The following is a 20,787-nucleotide window of genomic DNA, read 5'->3' on the forward strand; positions in this document are numbered from 1 at the left end:
CGTTGATGATCCACCCGCCGCTGCTCCTCCTCCTCCTACTGGACGTGAACGACAGGGTCAGCACTACTCTTCGGACATGTATACCGATGTGAGCTCATCTGATCCTGGAGGGAGCAGCTCGTCATCATCTGATCCGTATTGAGTATGTGGTTGTATATATATTTTTGTAACACTAGCCATGGGCTTTTTTAGACAAACCAATTTGATTTTGTATATATTTGTTTATATTCAAGCCATGGGCTACTTCGACATATGGACTCCCTTGTATATATGTTTTTACATAATGAAAGCCATGGGCTTATTTCAGCACACATAAAATTTTGATAGTATTGCATTCATGTCTTTCTTGAATCATGTATTGATAAGGTCGTTCTTGAATCGTGTATTGACAATGCACAAAAAGTTCTCCGTGGTGGATGGTGCAATGCACCAAAAAAAAAATCCAGAGAGTGCTATTGGGTGCTGGAATGCTGGAATAGATTTTAGGCACCAAATACCACTCTCTGAATTTTTTTTTTGCTCTTTGTTTGCGTGTATCTGCGTAAAATCTACCAAAGTCATGTTTATATGCGCGGAAAATCTATTAAACATGCGTGTATCAGTGCAGCAAAACTGGTAAAACGCGTGTGTAAGCTCGTGTAAGAATGCATCTGACGGGCATTATACAAGAGCTTTTACACGCATGTCTCTGGCCGCGATTATACACGCACTGCTACACGGGCCCGCAAATTTTTTTTCACAAGTCATTTTTTGCTTCTAACAGCGTGGGTATGAGCCCGATCCTTTGTAGTGACAGCCTTGTGTATCATTATGCTGCCTTTGCCAATTACCACAACCTCATGGACTCCCCTTGCCTCTAAAATGGCCTCTTCCACCTGTATGTTGTTGTTGTGAATCGTGGGACTGTTGTTGCTGCTGACTATAATTTTGATTACCTATTCAACCACCACCTTGGCCACTTCCATGACCTCTACCTCGTTCTCTACCTACACTTGTGTAGAAGGCCTATTGCTCTGAATTGCTTATGTTTTGTGAAGATTATTGATCTTCACCCAAGTTCTTTTCTTCAATGATTAGCATTGACACCAAATCTATGAAGTTAGGAATGTTCTCCCGAGTCTAAATAGACGTCTTGAATGCCTTGTATTGTGGCCCGTGACCATGTAGACACACTTCCACCTTATCATCATCATCAACAGAAACACCAATTGATGCAAGGGATTCCACAAATGCCCTTGATCTTCAAAGTATAATCATTCATAGACATATTCTTCTTCTCCATAATATGAAGCTCATTCTTCAATTGATTTTTTTGTCCCCTCGTGTTGGTTTCATAACAGCTTCACCAACGTGTCCCATGCCTCCTTAGGTGACTTGGCATCAATCATAGTGTCCAGTGTGTTGATAGAAAGCCAATACATGACTTTCCTTGCTTCTTGATTTCAATACTTGAACTCTTTTATATCTGTAGAGCAGTTGGATTAATCTCCAGTATCTCCGGTGCCTTCTCATGTTCACCTTCAATGCAGTTCCAATAACCTTTTCCCATCAGGAAATTGGTCAATCTAAACCTCCAACCATGGAAGTTGTCCTTTTGAAGCTTCTCTACAACAATCAGGTTTATTCCATCATTTGACATCTTTTCTGCAATACAAATTTACCAGCAACAACAGCACTCTTCCTTGACACCTGCACAAACTGTTGTATTCTTTGCAGCGGTACTATACTGCACCCAAACTGTCATAACCAATGACCTTACTTTGCATAAATATACCCAATGGTAATTGTGAGACCTTTTTACAGCATACCGTCAGTGTCTGCACAACCAATCACCCTTCTTGTAACTCCAAAAACAGAGTTCTGCAGAGTCAAAACTTAGCCGTAGTGCTTGTGAACGCCTGCAAAGTGCAAAATAGAGGTGAGACACGTCCGAAATGTATTTTTGGCCTGAAAAACTTTGTCCTATAGGACTTTATAGTTTCCGTGCACCTTTCCTCTCACGAAGAAATCTCCTTAAATCAAAGTTTGTTTGTCAGTGCCTCCCAAGGAACTCCCGAGACAAGGGTGTAGTAGCTAACACAAAGGGGGAAAAGTAGATGAAGCTCTTATCCTCGTACCGCTTCATGTGATTCTCTTGCTTGCTGCTCTGCCCTTACCATGAACCAAGCTCTAACACCATGAAAAGATGTAGGGCAGAAGAGAGCTTGAGCTCTTGCAAGCACACACACTCACACAAACCCTAGAAGAGAGCACACAAGGTGAGGCTGGAAATTCTTCTTCTTCTTTGCACAACAAAAGAGGTCTACAAAGAAGATAAAGTGACTAACACACATAATAGAGTATATACAATCGGTCCATAATGTGAACACGCTAAGAGGAATGAGTAGATGTGGATTAGTTGGTGTAGTCCAGCTGTAGAATCTCTAGCGAAGATATGTCGGTGCCAGCTACCAAACCTGCCAGTGATATAAATGTCAAACGATCATGCATGAGTGTCAGCTAATGTTGAGCTTGAAATCTTAACATCTCATGTCTTGATGTCAGGAGTTTCTTGTCCCATATTGGGGTGGTCTTTGCTTTCATTGATGCTTTTAAAGACAAGCACCATTTGTTGAAATATACAAGTGAATAGGGTGTGTGTGGGAACAAGCTCTTGGATAGAGGCTGTAAAAGATGAGATGTAATTGTGAAAGAACCTGTGAAAAGGTTAGGAGAATCTACTGGGAGAGAATAATGGGTAGCATGAGGGAATTTAGGAGTGTGGAGTTATTCTGGGAGATAATCAAGGAAAAGAGAAGAGGTGGAGAGAATCAGGCAAGAGGTGGAGATATTCAGGGAGTGAATCATGGAGAAATCAAGGGGATTTGATGCTTGATGTAAACACTATAAATTGAGGCATAGCCCTAATGAGAATTTGCTGGTTTTTGAGTATCCATGCCTACATTAATCTATGTGCTAATTATTCACTAATTATGTCTTAATCACTTGCTAATCACTTTGTTAATTATGTTGATTCTAGTGTTTGATCCACCATAGCTCATCATTTTGCTCAAATTTCAACATGGTATCAGAGCCATGCCTAGAATCAACCAGATTTATGAGCTCATTAGTGAATTAATCAGGATTAGTAGGTAATTAGCAAAAAAAAATCAGTTTTTAGTGAGTTTTCACTCTTCCCCTTCACCCCCAGCCAGTTGGAGGGTCTCTAGCATCTAGCACACATCAAATTAGGACAAAAGATTCTAACCATAGCTAGCTAAGCTCCTTGGCTTCAAGCCCATCAAGAAAACGCAGCAAACCGCCGGGCGGCGGGTTGAGGAGAAATCGACGTTTTCTTCAGCGCTGATTTTTCTGAGTATTCTGCAGATCTTGAGCTCATCAAATCAAATTGAGCTAATTCCTCTTAGCCTCGGGGGTTTTCAAGCATGCTCTACAAGCTGGTGAAGACAGAGATCAATTTCATCAAGTCTACAGAGAGATCCAAACTCTTCATCAAATCTGCAGGTGACTTTGGTAAAACAGAGATTAAGCTTTCATTATTTGGTCAAATCTTGTGTTTCTTGGCTTAATCCTCTACTAGACTCATTGCTATTGATGCCTTTGAAAGCATTTGAGCTCATTTGAAGTGGAAGGCACCAGATCTGAGCTCCCCGCATACTCTGTTTTCTGCACACAAACCAGAGCATTAATTTGCTAATCAGTGATTAATCAGTGCTAATCACTGTACTTTGGTGCAATTGAGGGTTCAAATTAACCATTAGGTATCTGATACAGATCCCTAAAGCTTCAGATTTCAAATCGGAGTTGGTTTGATACTCCAACCATCCCATACAAATTGGTTACCCTTAATTTAATGTAATTTCTGGTGATTTTATGCTGATAAAATTATTGTAATTATCTATTAAACACCAGATTGAGTTGTAAAAGGGTAGACACTGCCCTTGAATCTTGAATTTGGATCAAGAGGTAAGACCCCCTTCACATCACCATGAATTCAGCACAGGAAATAGCCAAATTTAATGGAGAACAGTTTTATACATGGCAAACAAAAACCATGTATTTGCTGATGAGGAAAAATCTGTGGGGATTAGTTGAAGGGAGAGATGAATGCCCAGAGAGAGGGGAAAATGAGTGGAAGAGTAGGAATGAAAAAGCATTGGGGCTTATTGCACTCAGTTTAAATGATGAGATCATTCATCATATCACAGGGATATAGTGGGCAAAAGATGCATGGGATGAACTCAATAAATTATTTGGTACACAAGCAAAAAATTCCAAGATAAATCTATTAATGCAATTCTACAAATTGGACATGAAGGAAAGTGAACCTTTAATCACACACTTGAACAAATATAAAAGCATTAAGCAACAGCTGGCAGCTACTATTGGCAAAAAGGTAGAAGATGATGAAGCATTAGCTGTAATTTTGAAGAGTGTGGACAAAGGAGATTATGAAAACATTGTAGCAACACTAAAGAATGTACCTGAACTGAAGATACACGAGATAGAAGCATCTCTACTAGAGCAAGAGAGCAGAGGCAAAGAGAAGAAAGGGCTCGACTCAACAGCAGGAGAGGAAAAAGCATTCTTCACCCGAGGAGGATTCTCTCGAGGACGAGGACGAGGAAGAGGCAGAGTAGGAGGGAGGACCTTCACTTGCAACAACTGTGGAAAGCCAGGACACATGGCAAGAGACTGCTACAGCAAACCCAGTGGAGAAGGAACGACATCGGCAAACTTCATGGAGGCTCCAAGGGAAGTGGAGTCGGATCATCTTTTCTGAGAGAGAGAGAGAGAGAGAGAGAGAGACCCCACAACCCAATGTAACCTGCCCCAATAAAGTAAAACCACCTCTGAGCCACCGATGATGTAGGCCACGTGGTAGATGTATGTGTGAGCACTTTAGTCAAGGTCGCAGGCAACTATAGTAAGCCTTGGACACATAGAGAGAGAGAGTGTCAAGGACTATGAGTTTAGGGACTTGAGGCACTGGTCGTAGGCTATCAAGTAATAGGGAAACTTGATATAGGGTCCAGGTGTGCTAGGATTATTCACTTGAGGGGAGGTGTTGAAATATACAAGTGAATAGGGTGTGTGTGGGAACAAGCTCTTGGATAGAGGCTGTAAAAGATGAGATGTAATTGTGAAAGAACCTGTGAAAAGGTTAGGAGAATCTACTGGGAGAGAATAATGGGTAGCATGAGGGAATTTAGGAGTGTGGAGTTATTCTGGGAGATAATCAAGGAAAAGAGAAGAGGTGGAGAGAATCAGGCAAGAGGTGGAGATATTCAGGGAGTGAATCATGGAGAAATCAAGGGGATTTGATGCTTGATGTAAACACTATAAATTGAGGCATAGCCCTAATGAGAATTTGCTGGTTTTTGAGTATCCATGCCTACATTAATCTATGTGCTAATTATTCACTAATTACGTCTTAATCACTTGCTAATCACTTTGTTAATTATGTTGATTCTAGTGTTTGATCCACCATAGCTCATCATTTTGCTCAAATTTCAACACCATTTGACTCCACGCGGTATTGACCGATGGGTCTGACCTTATAAGAAAGGGAGCTTTGGGAGAGTTCATGTCATAAAAAAGAAGGTTGTTTTGAACCAATCTACTCGATCCTAGGTGCATGGAAGTGTGGAACTACTATGTAGAACCCCCTGTGAAAGTCTATTCCCCATTTTTTGGGGAATGGTATGGTCATACGTTTTGAGAATAGTATGGGAGTATGCTTTCCAAGGATGAAGGGAATGGGTATATATGCTTCTAAGGGAGCAAATGGCATGGACGTTCGCTTTCTGAAAGGACATGGGTGTTGCTTCACAAAGGAACGGGTGTGTACTTTGAAATGGAGAAGGTACGAGCGTTGTAGTTGTTGGAACAACACACTGGCAAAACCATCTCCTCCTTGTACCTCTCGGAAACCCCCAATTCGACAACCACAAGTCTATACGATACAGGAAAACTGCGGTCAAAAACGCTCCCCAAGGCCGAACAAGGCTCAAAACTTCTATGAAAGGAAATCAGACAATTTGGGTCCCTTGACAAACAAGGTACACCATTTCGATCCCGATCATCCCAAAGTTACCCACTCTTCAATGGAAGTCGAAGATAGCCTCCACCACTACCACTACTACTGCATGGGACAAAGGGAAAGAAAAGCTTCAAGAAGAAGACCCATTCACTATCCAACCTTAGTCCATTGTTCTTGACAATGATATACCCTTGGCGTCGGCTACCCCCCCATCACTTATCATGTGACACCCTCCACATACTCCCACTCAACTACTTGCATCTCCAACCCTAGCTACTCCCTCCATGATAGCCTCCGCACTCCCAATGGAGCTACTAACCTTGCTAAAGCCAAATTGGAGATGCCTTTTCACTCTAGCAAACTGGGCAAGGAGTGAGTGCAAAACTCGCAATCTGGTGCTAGGCTACATAGCCTTAGGGTACAAAACCTATTTATAGGGTACCCAAAAAATGAAAAAAACTCTCCCCATGAGGACATGACCATACCATCTTGATGACATGGTCGTTTCCTTGTTAACAATCAGAGCCACGCCCGTACTCTTGTGATGACATGGTCATACCCTTCTCAGTAGCTCAAGACAATGGCCATTAGATCCAGCAAGAGTGGCCGGCTTGGAGAAAATTGGGCTTGATGGCCTACCCACATTGGAAACTTAGGGCCTAGACGCTGAGACCTATGATGCCAACGTAGCCACAGGACAGGTGTTAGAAAATGAGGGCCACCCCTAGACAATCCATCTCAGTATGGACCTTGTTTCGGAGGCACTCCGTCTTCCGCGTGTGGATCAACCATATGTCCGCCTCGCTCTAATGTGTTATACCACATTTGTGGAACCTACTAGGGCTTCATTATCAAGGACAAGGTTGAGTGGAAAAACATTAAGCAGCAGGAGCTAGTCATGCCTGCATGTGCCCTCTCTTTTCTTCTCACCACCGATTGCACCGACCATTTCAGTTGGTGCCACATCTCTATCCTCACTTGGGTCCTACAAAGATTGCCCATTAATTGGTTTGAGTACATGTACACAGAGCTGCATGCCGTTGTATGAACCCACAAGGGAAGCTCATGGTTGCCTCACTCCTCACCAAGGTCCTCTACCATGCTGCAGGCTGGACCGACCTGCCCCGTGCGTGCTATCCAATTGGAGGGTCCCGATGCCATCCCTATCTCTTAACCTCTTCCTCGCTCCTTTCTAACCTATCCACCCCCCAAGTGCCATTACCCTGACCCTTAGCAATAGGAGCCTACTCCCTCCACTCCAGAACTGGAACAGATGCAGAGGCACACGTTGCTGAAGCCTGCTAAGGCCATTGAAGAGGAGGAACTGCATCGTACCGAGTCTTTTGATCAGAATTTGTTTGAGACACCCTGCCTCATGGGACCTCTTTGCCCCCTCCTCACTTCTCTGAAGCTGGTACCTCCTCCCTTGTAGCACAACACCCTAGAGACCCTACGATGGGCACATATCAAAAACTTCCGATCACAAAAGGCATATTCAGAGGGCATTGTTCCACCGATGGTGTAGTATTGGATTTTTCCTAGGGCTTCTCCAGCTTAGCCCATGAGCTCATGACCCAGTTATATTCACCAACAGAGCAAGAACAAGTCAAAGTGGCATAGCAACAAATGATGATTCACAAAGGTAAACCAACAACAACAACAGAGCTAGGATTCCCTCCCTGAGGCCACCTTGGCTAACCATCACCTCCAATAGGTCCTAGAAGATCGCGAGCTCACCATTGCCAAAACCCTAGCCTTTCTCTCACAGCTTCAGCACCATCTCCAAGCTACCCAAGATGCCAAGTAGTAGGCCCTCCATGCCCTCTCTCTTGCCCAAATGGAAACCCATAACCTTGAGTAGTGAGTGGCCCGCACAGAAGATGATAACTGCACCATTATCTGTGCCTTCTCCAAAGATGCCTTGCGTGACAAACCCAGCTTCAAGCTGCGAAGGCATGGGCCATCCACCCCCCACCCATCCCTTTGGCCTTATCTCTAGTGCAGTCAAGAAGAAGGTAGACAAGCTAATGGGGACACTGCCATTGAGCTCCCCACCCTCGCCATCGCTCCCCAAAAGCCCCCCTAGCTCCTTAGTCTTAATTACCGGGCCATTCGCCTCAGCCTCCTCCAACGTAATATCTTCCTCGACGAGCCCATATCCCCCTCCACATTCTCATACATCCTCACCAAGCTCCCCTCCACCTCCATCTCCTTTCTTGCTACTCTTTTCTTTCAAGGCCAACTTTCCTTCACACAACCCACCACCCTCTGTGCTTTCCCCATCCACCCCCTCCAAGACAATCTTCTCAACTTGGCCCACTTACTCCAATTTGGGAAAGCCTACCCCCAAAGGGCTCTGCCCGTATCCGATGCCCATGTGTGTACAACTCAATGCACACTACAAATACATCCTTTTCAAGAACCTATGGGCTCGGGCAAGGGACCCTCATAAAATGTGAGAAATTGTCCATGACTTTTAGTAAAGCCAATATTTGCCCGCTCTATCATGGCGATACATGAGTAACCTTTTTTTTTTCTTAACGACTTCATTTTGACCATTATTAGTCAAGTTGGGGACCCATGTGTGTGTGAACATCCTCAATATTCACATATTGTTCACAATGCTATTGAAGCACATGAATGAAACTTTACAAATGAAAGGGTGTGGGTGTTAATCTTCTTTTAAGCTTATAAAAGTTTGGAGGTTTGTCTTTATTAAACAATTTAGGGATTGGCATCATCTCCACGCGCTTTCCTTGTTGTTTCCTTGCTGTCATCTTCACTGACTTTTTGTCATCTACACTTTCCTATATGCTGCAACTTTGGACCCACACATGTGGTCTTCTTCTCAAAGCATGTGCTAATTCTAAGCGTAGCTCCCATGGTGCACCTCGATTATGGGAACTTCCATCTCATCAACAGCTAGCCAGAGCGGCTATTCATCCGCTGCTATCTTCTACCCATTATTTTGAATTCAGCCAACCATACATGCTGCTGATTCTAGCTCACCGATTCTCTCTTCTATACTGCTATATTTACATAGCTTCTCTAATTGACCATGAATTGTCTCACGGACAGCTTTCTCTACACGCTAAACTGTCGTAGGCTAAAGCTATGACTTCTCTTACAATGACTCCAATTGCAAGATTTTGTTTGGCATGCCTACTTCAATGCATTGGTTCTCTGGTTCTGAGCTCACCCTTACCCAGAGCTCTTGCAGTGCTATGAACACCATTGTTGGTTAGTCCCCTACACTATTGTGTTTAATGCCAACAACCTTTCTTGCTATATTGTTGCAAGCTCATATGTGCTTTGGCTACACTTGAGCTCTTCTTTGCTACAACTATACTTCAGCATGCTGCCTAACCTTTATTTGCCTCCGATTGTGAGCTCCTCACATTGAGCTCCAGTTCTACTTCACTTGCATGTGCCTTGATCAACTTCCCATTTCAGGTTAGATGTGACCACCAATATGACCATGTGAAGCTCTCAAATGAGCATCCACACCATGACCTTCTTGCCATAGGTCTTTGCTGGGACATGGCTACTGTTGTGGGTCCTTATCGCCCATTTAACGTCCTAGTTCTCTGGTCTTCTCGATCTTTCTTATGAGCTTTGTAGTATGCATGCTTTCCATTGATTGCATGCATCTTCAAGGGTGCTTTATTCATGGATTTCCCACAAGAAATACGAGGTGCATAAACCATTGTGAAAACCCAAGAGGTTCCACCACTTTTGTCACCTTCTATGAGCAAAGTACTATGAGCAATGCCCTTGTTGACCAGCTCCAAAATGAGTTGGAAACAACCAACACACTTTCCCCCCATTGGACAAGCTTGCACTTTCACACTCTTTGCCAAATTTCAAAGAGTCAAAAATAAGGAATGAATCAACATCCTTTCATAACATGGACCCTTCTTCAAAATTTCATGGACCCTTCTTCAAAATTTCATGATGCAAAACTACAAAACCAACCTTATCTTTGAGACACCATTGTCTCATTGGCAGGTTCCTTGTTGACAATGTAGACTTGAAAGGTCTTCATATTGCTGAAATCTCCAATTTTAGCTTTGTAGGTAGCTTCACAATTTCCAAATGTAAGATTCTCTTCTTGCAACTCAATTGGCAGCTTCATAATCTCTCAATGTAATAATAATGATAATGAGTGTGCTTAAATTTTCACACAAGAAAATGCTACAAAATAAAAACATATGCTTAATCAAATGAACTCTCATAAAAACTACTATACATAGATATCCACCATAATCAAGATCCCATCCTAGCTCTGATACCATGTTGAAAATCCTAATATGGGATTGATCATGGTGATTATTAGCAACATAGATTAAGCATAAACTATGGTGGGTAAGGCCACACCAAGAACTCCATGGCTAGAGAGAGAGAGAGAGAGAGAGAGAGAGAGAGAGAGAGAGAGAGAGAGAGAAAGAGAGAGAGAGTAGCACACTTAACAATAATCTATTGCATATGTTCTCAACCATGCAATGAAATGCTTCTAATATAGATAGCCATAGGCCCAATCTCCTTTATGCATGTTGCAATCCCTTTTCCACATTCTTTTATGTTGCTCACCATTCACACAATATCTTATGTGGCATTCTTGTCTTTCCACAATATCTTGCACCTCAAGGGTGAATTCACACACTCAATCAAATAACCCAAGATTTATTTTACATTACACATTTCAACAAGTATAAGTTGCATAACATAGAAAATACCCTACCCTTGATTCCCATAACCCTTGTCAATATCCAAATGTGCGATATAGGTGACTTGGATCTCCTTCAATGATCAAATCCAAGCCATTTTTCTAGCACAATTGGTGGCAAAGAGAAATGAGTGATTTGAGTGGAAAACAAGTGCATAATCATTGAGATAGGGTTACAATCACTGGAAAACAAGTGAAAATTCACTGGCCTAGGGTGGGTAGCAAAATAAAATATTTTCCTGGGGCTGGTTAGCAAAATGAGTGCAGAATCAGTGGATCTATGTGGGGGTTGGGGCTAGGGCTGGGGTGGGTAGTATCTTGGAAGCACGGAAGGTACAACAAAAAGTTTAATTAATGACCCAAATCATTTATATAATTGTGGAAACCATACGGATGCCATGTGTCCGAACATCCACACGTGTGAGTCATGTACATCCACACGTGTGACCCTAACAAAACGACATGTGTCGGTACGGACACACATAGTAGTATGAGTCACATCTAGTTGGCACATGTGACCCGTACTGCCACATGTGTCTCTACTTCCATGCCATATGTTTGCGATTTATAAATACGTGGAAGGATTTTTTTTATTTATAACATTTTTTTTCACATATAAGGATGAGCTGTATAGCCCATCTATACATCGAAGAGACTAGAGAATTGTACCATCATTCTCAGATTCTTAGAAATTTATAACCTCCTTCTACATATCCTCAGATTCTAAGTTTTTAGTATCCCACACCACTCTTCTTTCAGTATCCTCAGATTCTCTACCTTTAGTATCCCTCTTCACTTTAGCTTTTAGGATTTTCAGGCTCCCACATCACCTGCTTTTCTTCACTTAGCTTTTTCAGGATCCCAGACACGTTCTTTTCTTCAATGCATCACTCAAATTAATCTAAGGGGGCTGTGTTCTGATATCTCTGCAGCTTTGTTCTGATATCTATGGGGATTTGTTCTAATATCCGTGGGGCACTAGTGATTTTAATATGTCATAAAAACACGGTGCAACATTAACAAAGTAGTCATCGGAATCAATTTATTGCACTATCTTTTCATCTGGCAACAAGGTTTTATTTCATGCCTCTTTTTGTAATTTGGGTATCTAATTTATGCTTTCTTGAATATTCAATATCAGATTTCTTTCCTGCTTGCACATTAGGCACACTAGAAGTATGGCACAAATAAAGCATTTGGATCTTCTTGAATTTCCTAAATTGCACAATTCTTCTATGAAGTAAAATCTACATTAACGTCAAGTTTTGTTGTGGGTGATTTGTTTTCTTGTGTCTAATTTGTGAGAGATGGCTAGAACAAAGAAGATAATAAGGTGGGTTGGAGCAGGTCCAGATTTGGTAGAGAACGCAATAAGTGAAAGTAATGTGTCAGGGAAGAAGCTAAAGAAGAGGATCAACTAGCATATGAATTCCCTCATAGAGATAAGGAAGTCCCAAAACATGTTGATCTTCTCATACCCAAGCTTACATTCATGAGAATTTTGAGACAGATTTGTGTGATGATTGGAAGCTTGGAATGAGATGGGCCTCCAATGCAATATGTGCCATTCAAGAGGATACATAAGATTATATTACAGGCTTTTTTATTTAGATAGCTATATTTGTTCTACCTATGCTCATAGGCTCGAGGGGTTCACCTCAAAAAATATCAGTGACGTACCATGTGAGTTCGTCCTCATGAGGGGTTTTTCATATTTGTTCTACCTATGCTCATAGGCTCGAGGGGTTCACCTCAAAAAATGTCCAGTGACGTACCATGTGAGTTCGTCCTCTCATGAGGGGTTTTTCAATTAGATACATTGAGAAAATTTAACAGGATTACATTAACAAGAGGGGTTTTTTATTCAAATTTAGAAAAAAAAACCATTAGTTCATAAGTAAAGAGGGGTTGTTTTATTGGGGGAAAAAAATTAGTTAAGGGGTTTTTTAAATACCTCTTGAATGCATGTGATACCTAGGGCTTTCTAGTAGTGCACTCCCCGAGCTCATAGGGTCTCTCTTATATGGACAACAACATGCACATGCACAAGATTATAAGATATAGATTTGAAAAGCTATTACATCGTATACGATTTAGCGACTATAGGGCATTTAATATCTTGAATGTGCCACCGGTTAGGAATCCCAAGGATGTAGGTATTAAGATTGAAGTATTAAACTGCCTGACGGGAAACGAAATGATATCTTTTGAGGAAGAATAATGGAACCATAGTTGTTGGATCTTGAGAAAAAGAAGAAACTTCAAGATTTATGCATAAAGCTTTAAGCATAAAGCTATGCATGAGGCCTTATGCATAAAGCATTATGCATGAGGCTTATGCATAAAGCACTATGCAAGCCAAGCTATCCTAAACTAAACCGTACCCCAGCACTATGCATTAAGCATGCATGCATAGATTAAGCTCTATGCATGCATTAAGCTCTATGCATAGAGCTTAATGCATGCATAGAACTTCATGCATATATCTCTATGCATTATGAATGCATGCATAGAGCTTAATCTATACATTAAGCTCTTTGAATAGAGCTTGATGCATAGATTAAGCTCTATGATTAAAGCTCTATGCATGCATTAAGCTCTATGCATAGAGGACCTACAAAACAAAAACCCTCTTCTTGGTAGATAAAAATAGAGGATAAAAAGATAGGAAAGAGAGGAAAGCACTTACCTCTTTTTGGTGATGTTGAAAGAGAAGATTAGAAGACCTACAAAACCAACAAAAGGGTGAGGAAAGGATTAGTAATGCATACATACAAAAGCCCTAAGAACCTAATGCATACATACAAAATGGAAAAGAGAGGAAAGAGAGAAAAGAATTTACCTCTTTTTGGTGAAGTTGAAAGAGAGGATTAGAAGACCTACAAAACAAAACAAAAAGTTGAGAAAAGAATTAGTAATACAAAACCCTAAAAGTGTGAATAGCATGGATACACAAGGAGGTTTATCCTTCAACACACACACACCAAAAGTGTGAATAGCATGGATACACAAGGAGGTTTATCCTTCAACACACACACACCAATTTAACAACCAAGAGGAGAGGAGAGGAGAGGGGAGGGGAGGGGAGGGGAGGGGAGGAGAGGGAGGGAAAAGAAGGAGGTGGAGAAGAGCTTGGGCAAGAGAAAGAACCTGCAAAACAAATGAGAAAGCACGCCTCCCTGACATTTCAAATTACCTATCATCACTGACTACCACCCTCCACAAATACTTAAGGGAGGATTCCCCTCCAAAAATAAGCATTCCTTCCCATTTTGCAAATCAATATGGAAACCATGGATGACGCTAAACTCAAATTTTGTTAATTTAGAGGAGAAGACACTTTGTCCATGTACTCGCTACAAATACCAAGTGGCTCGACATTGACAAATTTGCAATGATCAAAAAAAAATAGGAAATATTTTCGATGGAGCGATTGGAACATCTAATTAGTGGCAATGCGTGCTTCAACAATGACGAACCAGTGGATATCCGGCTTTAATGATGGAGACCAACAAGAGTGGCCACAAACGAGGTGATCCAACAATCTGAGGAACTTGAGGCAGATTTGGAGCAAATACTAGAGCTTGACATGATAAATGCCTTACACGATGAAACAGAAGATCGAGGTTTGGAACACGAAGGGTAGAAGAAAACACACGACATGTGGAATACGCTTCCCAAGAAGAGAAACAACTACGTAGGCTTGCTCATCTTCCACTATATCGTGGAGCATATGTGTCTGTTTTACGCGCTTGCCTATCCATATTAAACTTGCAATCAATTTTGGATGGTTTGATATGAGTGTATCAAAACTTTTTGCGTAAGTGATGATATCATATGCAATTAGTGAGTTATGTACCTTTATATGCATTTTCTTAGCTTGACTATTTTGTGTAACAGTTTATTGAAACATTAAATATTGCCAGAAGATAATGAGATGCCAGTGGACCGTAGGCGAGCAAAAGCAATGTTGCGCATGGACAAGATGTGCAAGGAGAAAGGGTACTAGCAAAAATTTTACAACACTTTTCCATCATCCCTCAGATTAAAACAAGGTTCAAGTGCAAATCCATTGCACGATTCATGACTTGGCACCATAACACTAGGTCCACGGATGGTGTTATGCGTGTGCCCACAAATTCCCCTGCATGGAAGCACATTGAAGAGAAGTGGGTAGCCTTTCAGAAGGAGGCTTGCCATATTCCACTCGGACTAGCGATGGATGGAGTGAATCCATTTGGTCTATGAAGTTCATCATGGAGTACATGGTCTGTTTGTCTAGTTAACTATAATCTTCCACCATGGCTAGTGATAAAAAAAGCGCATCTTTTATTGTCTTTGATAGTTCTTGGAAAGTACAAGGTGAAAAACATGGATGTGTATTTAGCCCCTTTAGCTCCTGGAAAGTACAAGGTAAAGAACATGGATGTGTATTTAGCCCTTTATTATCTTTGATAGTTCTTGGAAAGTACAAGGTGTAGAACATGGATGTGTATTTAGCCGCTTTAGTTGAGGAGCTTCGTGTTGTATGGGAGGGCATTGAAGTTCATGATATTTCCAAGAGGTTTGGACAACATGCGCTAACATTGAGAGGAATACTTATGTGGGCTATGCATGATTGGCCTGGCTATGGAGAGTGCTCAGGTAATACTGTAGCTTGTTAACATATTATGTTAAGTCATGATTGTCATCCAAACTTACCTGCTACAATCTTTTTTGATGTTGTACAGAAGGATATAATGGATGTCCATTATGTGCACCGCAACTTGAAGCTCGATACTTAAAGTTTATGAAGAAGATAGTATATGAGGGCCACAAGAAGTATCTCCTAGTGGACCATCCTTTGCGTGAGGGATTTCTAGGGAGGTCTCCTCGCATATGGAAGAACAATGATTGGAGGACCTTATGGGAGCTGGATCCAACCTGTACACCTCCAGGAATGAAGCGTCTATCCATTTTCCATCAACTTCCATACTGGAATAACCTTTTAGTGAACCATCTTCTTGACCCAATGCACATTTTCAAGAATATAGCCAAGGTGCTTTGAAAAACCATCATAGGAGAAAAGGAGAGCAAGGCACAACGAGATGATTTACAAGAGGTTCAATGCATGCACCACTTATGGGCCCAAAATAGAGCAGATGGAAAGGTGAAGCTACTAAAGGCATTTTGGGTCATGACAAAGTATGAGCAACGGTGTGTAAAGAAGTGCATTAGTGAGTTTTGTACCCCTACAGGATGCATGCATTGCTTGAAGGTAGCATTTACAAAGGACGATGAGCTTAACGGCGGCTTGAAGAGTTATGATTGGCACAAATTCTTGCAATTCATGCTTAATGGCTTGAAGAGTTATGATTGGCACAAATTCTTGCAATTCATGCTTCCTATAGCCATCAAGGATTGCCTCAACGATGACATTAGAGAAAAAATTTACAAAATTGGTGCAGTGGTATGGTGGATATCAAGGAAAGAGATTAGTAGAGACACATTGGAAGCAGAACGGTTAAACTCCATCGAGGCTGTTACAATGGTTGAGAAATACTTTCCAACAAGTATCATGTAAGCAAAATTTTTGAAAGACATATTAAAATAGTAGCTTTGACTATACATGCTATCAAAATTTATAACAGACACCAGAAACACCTAGCCTCCACCCAGAGGAATGTTTCCATTGTATGTTGATGGGTTGTGGAGGGGGATGCAAAGGGGCCTTAGTCGGGGGCGAGCTAGCAAGAGCAAACACAGGGGTTGGCCACAAGGTGTGCTGGGTGATGAATGCAGAAGGGTTTCCTCTGAGAATTGGGAGGTCTTGTAGAGCTTCTCCTCTTTTGTAGCTTTGTGGCCTTGCTTCTTCCTCTCGAGGGTCGAGATGTTGGTGCTTGGAGGGGGGAGTGGTGGGGGAAGATTGAGGCTTGGGGATTGGGTGAGGTATGGTGGTGTCCCCCCATAAATCAGATGGATTTGGGAAAAATCTTCCCATCCTATTGCATGATATAAGACTTTAGTAAGAAGGGATGATGCTACTAGTTTGCCTTGTGGGTTTATGCACACTGCATGGAGCTCCTTGTTGTGCAGTATTCAACCCAGTTGGTTGGCATGCCTTGATGAACTCGGGCAAGAGAGGAGACGTTATAGCGGTGGTTGAAGCGGTTTACCTAATGGGTGGTGGGGAAAAAGGAGAGCGCATGTGCTGCTAGCATCACCAACTCTTGGTGGGTGAAATTATGCCACTCCATGCCATCCGTGGTCATGGGACCTTGGAAAGTGGTGTGCACATGCCACATGACATGGCTATGGTAGACATAGGGTTGCTCCATCCTTGGAAGCTGGAGGGCTTCTCTGACCACATCCATGCTAAGATACACTATGAGGGGGGCACCTTTACAATTGAGTACCTGCTCTGTTGCCTCGCTTGCATTGTAAGTTCCAATGAAATAGAATTGCGCCATGGTGCACTTTCAAACCCAATATAGTTGTTTTTTATTGCATACATGCTAGCTATATTCATTAATCAATACATGAAAGGAGAATATTGCAACCAATACACTTGCACTTGCATGGTATTACGCATAAGTATTAAGGATTACATGAAAGAATTGTCTTCATGACGGTAGCATTAATCTAGCGAAGGGATCATAGATGATCGCGAGCAAGAATATCTCACGCTACATGAATAATGTTCAGTGCTTGCAAACTTTCCTTATTGTGCATCAATGCTAGGTGAGGGTATGCAAAACTATAGGGCCGGCTAACATTCGTAGGTGTATTCGGTCACGAAGATCCTTCAGTATTTCTTAATTCATGAGATAAGAAAGGGAGAGAGAAGGAAGGGGAGGAACACATCATATCAAGAGGAGTGAAGATATCGGGAATTACAGTAGCCTTGTGTGAAGATGAAGGGGTAGACATTGAGAATTGTGTTTCCAAAAGGGTAGGCAAAATGATGCCATCCGCCCAATGGCTATAATCAAAGAGCTTGTCATGCACTTTTGGTAGCAGTTGCTTTTGTCCTCCAACGCTCTTAAAGAACACTTTGCAAAGAACCCATTCATCAACCTGTGACAGATCATGAGAACCATGGTTAGACCAGTACTCTACAATCGTGAACATGTGACATATCACTCCAGTCTGGTAGAAGCCTGAAGATTCCATGAATCTTTTTTTCTTTACCGCATGATGTATGATGATCTAACGATTTATGCTAACTGATGTCATGCTACGCATTGCTAACGTGCACAACCCAGCTTTTTGAATTATTATTCATGTGCTTTAATTAATTTGTGCGTGATCCAATCATCATGACGTCTGTCACCTTCACGTGAGTGTCCTGCATCTTCGTGTACTCGTGCATGACCCAGGGTGTTCTTCGGCCCGTGGGCGCGCGGCCCATGTAAAAAACCAGCGTTTTCTTCAAGCCCACGAGCCGCCCATTCGCACTGCTCGTCACCTTGCGGTCTTTGCCGGTGGCCTTCCAGAAGCCCGCCTGGGTGGCCCGGTTGGCGCGTACCCCCGTCGGATACTTCTTGTCACGCACGTTGTAGAAATACCACTCCTTCTCCCCGCCCATCGTAGCTCTCCCTATCAACCATATATATTCGCAATAAGAGAATTAAGTAAGTAAGCTGCTGCAGCAGTAAAGGACAGATAGTTTAAGCCCTGTCCATAAACAGTATTATGACATATTCTTTTAATTAGAGTAAGCTTGCACAAGGTGATTAAGTAGACTTGACGTCATCGTAGCACGGTATCTCTACAAGGCGGTTAAACCTACCAGGAAGCTACAGGATTAGTGCAAGGCCCCGTAATTAAACCTACCAGGAAGCTCCCAAGGCTCCTCCTTGTTAAGGTCTGCCTCTGCAATTGCTAACGCAGTGAAGTGGGCGTCCTCAATCTTCTTGGAGAGATAAAAGGTAACCAGCTCCTCGTCCGTTGGATGAAACCGGAAGCCAGGTGGTAGCCATGGCTGCCGAACTAGATGATATCCATCGCACGGTGGCAAGCTTTCCATGATATACTTCTGTGAATATTATAACCTAATTATGATTCTGTCTCAGTCTGTGAATATGAGAACCAAATACAATAATATTTTGAACTCCTCTAGCTCAAACTCTTTGAATGCAGGTTAGCATATATAATATCTTGACCCACCCAATATTAGCTATCAGACATATTCTTCTTCTTAAATCTGCTTGAAATGGGTTATGGGATGTAGCTGGTGCCTATTTAAGTATAGGGCTACCAACTGATTACTGATGAAGTTGAGAAATTGAAGCGAACACTAGAGTTCTTAATAGACTGGAAATGCAATTGAAAGGCAAAACATGTAAATCAAGCCAGGTGGAATGCAAAGATGGCAACAAGGACTTGCCCACGTGCCACTATATTCGTCACACAAGGATTCTATCTTCACCCGCATGCTGGATACATACGCATACTAAACAATTAAGTGATATTTTGCTGTCAAGTAAGAGAATCCAAGAACCTTTAGTGTACATCCAGCCTTGCGTATGCATCCCAGCAATGCATTTGTGTACATGCTTGAAAAGATGGCTTTCTTGTTGCCTATCCTTTTGATATAATAGAATCTCAAAAGAGACAAACACGGCGTGGCTTGTTTTGCAGCTTATTAGAGAGAGAGAGAGAGAGAGAGAGAGAGAGAGAGAGACAGAACGTAGACGCTTGTGGGGCAATCCCTCTCCCACATTTCCACGTTGCAAACCCTACAATAATACACTACAAGCCACTTACGTCTTGATTAACAAAGAAAGATCAGTTAACTCGAGATTAACCCAGCGCCGAGAATTATACTGGGTGGAGAGTAGATTAGAAGCTAAGCTCACTTTGTCACGACAATATTACCGTTAGTGACTCAATGTTCGGTCGGGAATTCAATCTTACTAAGCCTAATCCTTTCACGCATGGATTGAAGAGTAACTTCGTTCACAAGCATTTTCTATCTCCACACTTCAATTCCAGAACATGTTCTCATCTAAAAGTGGATTGGAATGTGGATGGTACCAAGTACCAAGAGCTCCAGAAAACACTTCGAAGTTCGGGTTGAATCACCTTCTAGAATAACTTCGTTACTCATCTCTTGCACGTGACATGCTTTTTTGATGTTGTGCACTATCATATACAAATTTACTAACTTTTTATTTAAATGTCCGTACTCACCCCTCACGTGACTAGACTTGAGACGTCCTCGTTTTACTTGTTTTTACCCATTTTAATTGTTTTTACCTATTTTAATTGTTTTTTAAAGGTAACGTCTTCAAAATGAGTCAAGAAATTCACTAAAATTATTGTTAGACACACATATATACATACATATGTATCTCAAAATCTGATTTCTGGTGAGCAAGACATTTCTTCAATAATTAAGCCTCCATGAGACTTCAGACTTTCCTTCTTGGAGGTGAATTGGAGTTACTTACTACCATGGTCAAGGTAACAATCATGGGAAAGTTGAAGACTCAACACGACGAGCTATCTTAGAGGTCACTTGTGAGGATAATGATTTGTATGCAACAAAAAGAAAACTTCGGAAAGGAAACACAAGGGCATGCAATGTCTCAAGGCCATGATATCTCACATCTATCATGGGTCCACGCTCTTTCAAAATCTACATCATGGACCACCTAGAATATAAGCACCTCCACCCTAGGTTATAATGACATGCAAATTGCTTTTGTCTTAATTCATTGTTCTGAATATTCATAATCGTTGCCTAGCTTGCTTTTTAAAGAGCATGAAGAATCTCTCTACATGAATATGCATCATGTGAGAAACATGAAAATTAATATTTCTACTTTATAACTTGCCCTATCGATCACTAATGTAGGGATGTAGAAAAAATATGTTGCCTTATCCATCATTACTATTGATAATATTTATATTTAAATTGTGAATGGATGCATAAAAAATATGGTAGAATGTTAACCTAAAATATAATATGATAAATTTGAAACAAAAGTGACATTATTTCGGTCTCACGTTCAACTTGTTAGAAAAACAATTG

The 20,787-nt window shown here is 41.6% G+C and overlaps 1 protein-coding gene across 1 annotated transcript; it reads right to left on the reverse strand.

Moving 5' to 3' along the window:
• Positions 1-17,301: 17,301 nt before the first annotated feature.
• LOC147620589 (protein CUP-SHAPED COTYLEDON 1-like) lies at positions 17,302-18,965 on the reverse strand. Its single transcript, XM_086825442.1, has 3 exons — positions 18,585-18,965; positions 18,082-18,347; positions 17,302-17,825 (listed from the first exon to the last, which is right to left on the reverse strand). Exons 1-3 carry the CDS (start codon positions 18,775-18,777, stop codon positions 17,541-17,543), a joined length of 744 nt encoding a protein of 247 aa, XP_086681568.1. The 5' UTR covers positions 18,778-18,965; the 3' UTR covers positions 17,302-17,540.
• Positions 18,966-20,787: the final 1,822 nt, after the last annotated feature.

Source organism: Cibotium barometz, chromosome 31, assembly GCF_041138505.1.
Source record: "Cibotium barometz isolate CiBa-2024 chromosome 31, ASM4113850v1, whole genome shotgun sequence".
Classification (NCBI taxonomy): Eukaryota; Viridiplantae; Streptophyta; class Polypodiopsida; order Cyatheales; family Cibotiaceae; genus Cibotium; species Cibotium barometz.